General features: G+C 41.7%; 1 protein-coding gene across 1 annotated transcript; it reads left to right on the forward strand.

The window, feature by feature from the left end:
• The first annotated feature begins 1,572 nt into the window (after positions 1–1,572).
• Positions 1,573–4,480, forward strand: LOC128620890 (INSYN2B protein-like). Its single transcript, XM_053646262.1, has 3 exons — positions 1,573–2,235; positions 2,473–2,547; positions 3,884–4,480. The coding sequence occupies exons 1-3, from the start codon at positions 1,940–1,942 to the stop codon at positions 4,131–4,133; spliced, it is 621 nt and encodes a 206-aa protein (XP_053502237.1). The 5' UTR covers positions 1,573–1,939; the 3' UTR covers positions 4,134–4,480.
• The last annotated feature ends 4,276 nt before the right edge of the window (positions 4,481–8,756 follow it).

Consider the following 8,756-nt stretch of genomic DNA (forward strand, 5'->3'; position numbering starts at 1 on the left):
TGATGCGTGTAAAGGCAATAAAGCTGAAACGCACTGTGACATTCAGACAATTCAAACCAACACACATCGGGCCAATGGGCGCATTAAAGGAAAAAAGGAATTCCGCTTCACCAATGGCAGCGTGGTCGACTCAGAGGTGATGGATGGGATCAGCAATGACATCTGTGAAGGGGAGTCGTCGACTCTTCAGCTCAAAACTACAGTACACTCTGGGAAGAGGAAGGTTCCTCCATGTTCACCTCCTCACAGATTCCCATTGAGGATTTGCAGCAAATGTGGAGGAAGGCAGAATCCAGTGGCTGCGGCTCTCTTCACCACCACCAGGGACAGCACTTCGCCCTGTTCTGCTGGCTCAGAGAGTCTCAGATCTAGCCCTGCAGCTCCTCTAGTCTCAGGAAAAGAAACAGGATCCTCACTTTCTCCTCCAAACACAGAGACTGAGAAATACAGAGTTATGCAAATGAACAGAGGCCCTGCGGTGACGTGGCCTCCTCCTAACCCAAATAGCAACCGGCTATTAGCATCCACGCAGGAGGGAGAAGCGTTAAAACTCTCTGAACATCAATCAAGCTGGAGATATGCTGGCCTTGGCCTTCCACACATACACAGGGACACTCCAGTTAGTCACACGCCATCTGCATATACACACACAGTGGCAGGGAGTGCAATTCAGGAGACAGGCATGCGTTCACACCCAGACCTCTGCTCCCATAAACCAGCACCACTGTCACACACACTCACGCTCCAGGAATCAAGACCCACCATGCTCACTCCACACTCACAACAATATTCCAGCCTTAAGACAGACTCCCAATCCATTGCCCTGAAAGACACAGACTCCATACCAAAGATAAAATCACACACAAACAGCAATATCCTGACACACACCTCACATGTTGCTCTGACAAACCATGCTAACATCCATCCAAGGTCTTCAGCATCTGTCCATTCACCTATAATCACTAAGGAGCAAAGCTTAGGACAGAGCGCCAAACCTTTCAACACTCCATACCCTAGCAGAGACACCAGAGTTGAAAATGGATTAGAGAGTGTCCAAGACACAAACTCAAGGCCTTCAAGCTGCTTGCATGCAAATCCAAGCATTAAACCTCAAAGCGCATCGCAAATTCATTCCTACATGCATCCTAAACCCACATCCGCCACAGACTGCACCAAACACCAACCTACGCAAACACACTCTCTGACCACTGACACATCCTCAGCCATTTCGCTTTGCACAGCCTTGTACTCCAAACCTTCCATAGCACTTCACTGCTCTCTTCCACATACGGATGCCAAACCACATCGAATATTAAAGAACCAACAATCTAACCCTTCAGACACCTCAAACATGAATGTTCATAACAGCACCTCAGCACTTAACCCAGGTCCTGTCACAACCCTGAGTCTTTTAACCCAGTCCAACACAGTTACAATCACTCAAGCATTTATGGAAATGCATACGTACGGTATGGACAACCCTAATACAGACACACAGAGTCGGTCTCTTGCACAATCAGACCGTGTTAAGTCTGTACCTGAGAAACCAGAGGACAAAGTTTGCAAATCATCAGCAACAACTTTGGGCTCTGCTAAATCTCCTTGTAAGGAAGCAACCAAGACTGTGACAGCTACAAAAATAGGTTGCAAATTCGCAGCAGAGACAGACAGTGAGAGCCGCGTGCAAGCTAACTGTGAACTCCTTGCAACTTCAAAATCACAAACAATACACCAGCAATCCACACCTCAGCATCCTGCCTGTCCTGCAGCCCCCATAAAACCTCATGAACCCAATGCCTTGGGTTCACTCTCATGTCAACCTCCAAGACCTTTTCACACACATCCACTGCATCCAGCAATTAAATTATTAATCGAGGTCACTGGAAACAAAAGGACAGATATAGACTCAAAGGCAAACCCATTTCTACTTTCTTCTTCAATGCCTTCAGACCAGATCCAGAACACGCAACTACACCAAGAATTAGAGACTGCATCACAGACGAGCATTGTTTTACCTGTTAGTGGGCCTGTCTCAAATGGCGGCTATGCCCTCACACACTACCACCCTCCCTCTTTGGTTCTGCTGTCACGCAGTTCCCCCGAGAGCAACAGGAGTCAGGACCTTCAGAAGAGGCTGCAGAGAGTAGAAACCAATCTGCAGGCCAACCAGGAGCGAGTCACGACCCTACTCAACATCATCCAAGACCTGGAGATGAGCCACGCACTCAGCAAAGGGTGAGAGAAAAAGATTTATATGGAGGGCGAGTGAAAGAGTAGAGGTGATTGACTATAATAGTAAGAATTGCTAGTCAAGTCATTTTTTTCTGCAATGTAGTGCACCGTATGATAAAGTTCAGCATTTTCTAACTGTCTCCTGAGAGCAATTAGGAAAAAGATTCAAAGGCTGAAAAAAAATGCAGCGTTTTTTGCTTCATTTTTCTCCGCTCCATTTCCTGTTGTTTGTCTCTGCAGACGCCGATGTTTCAGAACCGGCCAGGATTTAAGCGATTGCTCCACCTGCCAGGAGACGGCATGCATCATTTACAGGTGAGTGAGAGCTCAAAAGCTGACACAGTTTCCCTGAGGGCAAATGTTTGGCTACTAGCCCTGCAACTCCACACAAACTTATGATACGACAACAAATATGCTCGCCCACTCAACTCTTTTTTACCATCAGGGGTCCTGTGCTGGTGCCAGAGTCAGTCCTGGTTCTGGGCCAGAAGCACCAGCGAGACTTTTTACGAAGCATCCAGCATTTCAACCCTTTTTGAAAGCTGAGTTATTGCATAACCTGATGCTGTTATTCAATTCCTGGTGATGCCATCGGTTAAGCAGATGTTTTTGGAAAAATGAAATATACAAGACCTTACCATGTGCAGAACAGAATATGTGAATGGAATTTAGGAAATGTCACTTTGTAGATCATGAGGTGAGAGCTAACATCATGTGTTAGGATCTACTCATCAAGCTGAAGTTGTGGTTATGTTAAATCCTGTAAACATAAAAAATCCAGGGGTAGCCTGGCTTCTTAACAAAATGGGATTCAGTTGTAGCCAGTTCCTACCTGATACCAGAGTTTAGTCTATTGCTCAACAACTACTTTAGGGCCGAAGACTAACAGAAAGCTAGAAATTACTGCTAACACAGTTTCCTAGGTAGCTGACCATGCTTGAAGGAGTATTACCTGCATGATACTGTATACATGATCTAACAGACACTCATTATTGGCAAGTGTTGGTCTGATTGGCAGGGGAGAAAGGAAGGCTCTCCCAGTCTCCAGGTCACAGATATACTGGTATGATCAGGATTTTAACCTTTCTGGAGATCCAGATTGGAAGATTTGTGACTGATTTTGACAAAGGAAAAGAATCCACAGTGAAAGACATCCGTATTATTATTTATCATTAAGATGTGATCTTCACTGCTATCCAAGATTTCTTTTGTTATAAAATTTTGAGTTTTGCCATTCGACTACATGCTGATAGTGGTGCAGTGGGATTTACTGTAGCCCTCGCTTCATCTCTACCTATAAAGAGCAATGCAGCGGCACTTTATTCCTTTAATCTGTCCACCTCTCTCACCTCATCTGTACACTCCGCACAAACAGATCTGGTTCCAACACTTCAAATTTCAGGTTAATACCATCGTCAATGCAATCATGCTAGTCACCTCGTAGATCAATAAATAGCTGAGCTGAGTCTCTGCCATAACTCAGAACAGCTGTGCCCTATAGCTACATTGCATTCTGGGACTTTTAGCCCAACATTTACTCTAATCATTAAACACACCCCAAATATTTCAATATAAATGCATTTAATGAATTTCCCATGTCATTGCGTGTCAATGAATGATTCTTCTCTCTATTTATCTCTCACTCTGTCAGTGTGGAGTATGACTTCCGGCAGCAGGAGCGACGATTCAGGGACGTCTTAGAGCCTCTGGATTCCCCAGTGAGAAAGATCTGGGAGGGGGTTAACATGGACTTGCTCTCCTTTTTCACCTTACTAAAACAGAACAATGCACCATCTCAGACCAGCAGTCACATGGAGCCAGGAAGCAAGAGTAAAGTCAAGAAAAAGAAACTCTGCAGGAAGATTTTCAGCTGGTTACCTCGAAAGGTCCAAAGGAAGTAGATCAGTCTTGACATGGTCCTTTGTCTTTATTTTTAAAGTTGAATAAACAGACTCCATCTGCTATGAGAAGGATTAATAGCAGCATCATAATCCGTCCACTTGAATGAGTCTGGTAGATCCAGAAAAACGGACGGACCATGAGATTTCCGAACAGGAACTGCTGAAGTAAACTTCCATGCTAAATCGTTTAACTGCATACCCTCTCATCCTGTTCTCTAACTTCCTTCATCAAGTAGTGACATCATGTAGGGAACATGGCACTTCTAAAGACCATTCATGCTCGTTTATTAACTTAAGAAGTAGATGAATATTAATATAACAGTTTCTTTAGGATTGGTTTTGGGGTGTACTGGGATCAGCTATGGAGACCAGATGTGGCCTAGTGACCCTGTGACCCTGTTGTTTACCACTTGCATCTTACTTCAGAACTTCAGAACAATAAACCAGAGGTACAAAAGAGTCAAAAATGCACCCTGGTTATTTTGGGGTCTTGTTTTTGCCAAGTGCTAGCTTCATGCAAGTATGCACTCAGAAGCAACACACCCTGCATAAACACTATTATAGACAGCATAGAGCTTCTGTCTGTCCAAATGCATGTGCCTTTACACAGGTACACATATAGGGCTCACATTTACCTGTGTTTTATGAATTTGGAATTTGCATATACAAAAAAGCCGAATAGATATGATGGGGATCTAAAATAATTTAAAATAAATATTAGGATTATATACTTGGCTCAGGTGGAAAATGTCTTGGCTAGTGTCATGAACAGAAAATTAGAGTTAGTGTTTTTGTTACACCATGAGTTCCTCCATGATGCCGTCTTGTTGAACCTTTTCTGTATACTCCACCCAGCAGTAATAACATTCTCAGCCCAGACTGAGGTACTCTCCAGGTGGTTGGGTGAATCTCAATGCCACCCCCAATGGCTTCTCAAGGAAACTGCAGGGCTCAAAAGGCTCAAAATATTCTGAAACCTTCTGGGGTTTGAGAAAGGGCTTCAGACTGAAACAAAAGCATGCTGGAAGCATTCAGTGAGGCGTGATGCTACGCAACCTGATACGAATACATGTACAGTTATTCTCTCCCTGTTTCTTCCTGAGACTGAGTGAGGTTTTATTGTGGAATGTCTTAAAGCGAGAGTTTGGTCATAAATTAAATGCGCATAATTTAGAATTTCTGAAGCTTGCATATTTAGAGCTTTTTCTCACTTTTAAATCCTTTACAATTAACTATAGGCTTGTAAGACAAACATCACACAATCACTCAAAAACTCTATTAGTCAAGGCATTAGAAATGACTTTATACCACAGCACTGTTGAATTCTTCAATCTGATTTTCTATAACAGCAGCTCTGACAGTTGTGCAGTTGATGCAAACATGCCACATAAACCGAATAAAGATTAAACAGTGTGTAATTCAAATGGTAAAGTTGTCTGTAAGGAGACATTTATTTACCATTTATAGAAGGAGTCTCCAGTGTCAGCACATTGTAATAGTCAGATTTAAAGCCATTATAACTTTATATAATAAAGAGAGAGAAAAAGAGAGGCGTGTGAGGGAATGATTTTTATGACTGCTATATTGAAAGTGATAGAGGAACTAACTTTTATTCATGAACATTCCATGATATTAAGCATAAATGGATAAAAAGTACAATGTATCGTTCTTTAATAGATTTTTTTAAATCGCTGTGGTGTAACAAGAACAAAACACTTTAGAATTTGCTTTTATAGGAAAATAAACCAAGTCAAGTTGGGTTTATTCATTTTAAGGTGTTATGTGATTTCTCTTTAATACAATTTGACCCCAGTCGTGTTCCGTATTGCTCACACAATTTGACCTCAATGGCTTTCCATAGAGGGCAGCATAGACTCCTGGGCAAGAAAAATGTTCAGCCAGTAAAACAGCCTGGAAACACTTCTACCATGGATAAAAAAGAGAAGTGACTGAAATAAATATGGAATAAACCAAAATGATGTAGCGAGTGTGTGTTTCAGTCGGTCCATGATTGTGCACTATTGGCTGGCCCTGTTTTGATGATGTCATCTGGTTGAGCCCTTCAGTATATTCAACATTACAGGTCTGAAGTATTCTGAGGTGGTTGACTGAGACTCGGTGCTGTCCCTGGTGGCTACTCAGAGGGAGTGCAGGCTCAAAGGTCCAGAACAATCTGAGGCCTTGTGAAGAGGCTTCAGAGAGAAAAACAAATGCACTAAATTTATATGAACGTATCAATTCCATACATCTCTGTACATCTATCTCTGCACCCCCCCTCGCTTGCACTCTCTCACATACACGCACATCTATTCACACCCGATGCACACCCTAGTAACCTTCTGATGAATAAGCTAGCACCAACAGCAGTGTGCTATTTTGGAACGGTTTCCGTCTTAACTTAGATCTGGAGAAAAAAAAAAAACCAAACAGAGCGACTCAGTGGCTGTAATCTCGCAGGAGCTGGAAATGTCAAGAGCTTTGTTCAGTCACACTGCAGGCTTTATGATGAAGAACAAACACAGCTCACAGCCTACAGGAGAGACAGTAGCAAGCTAATAATGAGTACAGGGAAGGAAGAGTTAGCCGAGACTGGATACTTCTCTTTAGATGTCAAACTGAATTATTCTTTTTTTTATTATTGCCACAAACAGAAGTCTGCAGCAGTGGGACAGATCGTCAGTTCTTCTTCAATAAATGCTAAATGTTTTCCTATCCTGTTTGTTGGTATGTGTGAGAGTCAGGAGCAGATCAGTGAAGTGTGAGACAATTATAGGATCGTGTGTGTGTGTGTGTGTGTGTGTGTGTGTGTGTGTGTATGTGTGGGCGTATTTATCTATCCAAGCAACACTTCTCTCCTTCTATCTCTGTCTGTGTTTCTCTTTCATACACACACGGTCTCACACAATCTGTTTCTTTAAATCTCTCTCTCTCTCTCTCTCTCTCTCTCTCTCTCTCTCTCACTCACACACACACATACTATAAACTGTGTTGCACATATGATGAAGCTGATGGAGTTACTTACTCATAGCTGCTGTTGTAGAAAATTAATCAACGTCCTTGCAGCCAATCAGAATCCAGATTTCAACAATTCAGTAGGATATTATGGTATACACTCCAAATATTGTGCTTATTTTGGATTATTGATTGATTTGACTGAAAAAGGCACTTTTCTGCTTTTAAGCACAACCTAAACGTCCCCACTCTGTTCATGCAGTGTCACTTTCATTCCAATCATCCCAGAGACATTAGATTCCTATAAGACTACACACACACACACACACACACACACACACACACCCTTGCATTTTCTTTCTCTCCCTCATTGTCTCTGTGTCTGTAAATGGAATCACTTCTGTTTGTTTGAGAGGCTCTTCAGTGACTCGATGTGTTTCGGAGATGCACTGTGCTCCCTCCCCAGCAGGACAGAGTGGGCGGAGCGGAGACATGAGGACACACACTACTTCCCTCCATCTTTCCCCGACAAGCACGCAGCTTCTGTCTCCGCGGGGTGCCGTCCTCCTGAACGCAGGCTCTGGGGCTCACAGCAACATCTGTGTGCCGAGACGGAAAGTCTGCATTCACCACGACGAAAATGCAATGAGACAGAGTGCAACAGAGGGATGGACACACACACACACACACACACACACACACACACACACAAATATATACATATAGGGACTTTAAAAATGGATTTCATTCTAACTGAAGCCAAATAAGTGTGAGGAAAGTGATATTTATATATTGTTGTTGTTGATCTTTTGAATTTCTTTCCATATGAAAAAATTTGGATTAACACCAGCGTAACATCCAGAGAAATAACCTATCATAATGTTGTATATAATCTACAGACTACTGCCAGTCGAATGATTTCTGCTCCTTTATACTGTAAAGAATTTCTGTAGTGTCTGTGTTTTACAGAGTGAATCTATACTACTATTAGTAGTATGAAACTACTACTATTATTATTATTATTATTATTATTATTATTATTATTATTATTATTATTTTCATTCTAGGTTTTTATTTGTTTGGGAATTTATTATTTTTTTTAACATCTAACCCTTATTGCTTAATCTGGGATTGCACTGATACGCTTGTTGTTTGTTGTTTTGTTAACCACACACACACACACACACACACACACACACACACACACACAGGTGAACCCATTCATTCATTACCCGCTCATTCTCCGCAACTCCTCCCATTCACAGCCACCGTTTGACCATGCCCCCACTGCTATAATTTTTTTATTACATTTAAATATATTAAATAAAACACATTTGCAGTGACATTTTTACACTATACTGCTATCAATACCACAATTTTAACACTCTTTTAAAATACAGTATAATGTTTCAAACACACATGAATGGTATAAATATTAATTAGTCACTTCCTGCAACTGTGTGACAAGAAAGATATTGTAAATATGGTCATTTCTTAGTATATGACAGGTTTAAATGAATTAAATTGACTGTAAAGGTTTTCAAGTTCTGAAAACAAACAAAGAAGATATGTTTCTGATTCTCCACTGCAAAATAAACAATATTGAGCGTAGACTTGGGTAAGGAGCATGCAGCAAAGTCATAGGATTGCTCTTTGCTTATTTGGATGAAT

This window comes from Ictalurus furcatus, chromosome 16, assembly GCF_023375685.1.
Source record: "Ictalurus furcatus strain D&B chromosome 16, Billie_1.0, whole genome shotgun sequence".
In the NCBI taxonomy this organism is placed as follows: domain Eukaryota; kingdom Metazoa; phylum Chordata; class Actinopteri; order Siluriformes; family Ictaluridae; genus Ictalurus; species Ictalurus furcatus.

Coding starts and splice junctions, on each gene's coding strand:
- LOC128620890 (XM_053646262.1), top strand. CDS start 1,940: ATGCCTTCAGACCAGATCCAGAACACGCAACTACACCAAGAATTAGAG. Junction 2,236..2,472: donor AGCCACGCACTCAGCAAAGG/GTGAGAGAAAAA, acceptor TTGTCTCTGCAG/ACGCCGATGTTTCAGAACCG. Junction 2,548..3,883: donor ACGGCATGCATCATTTACAG/GTGAGTGAGAGC, acceptor TCACTCTGTCAG/TGTGGAGTATGACTTCCGGC.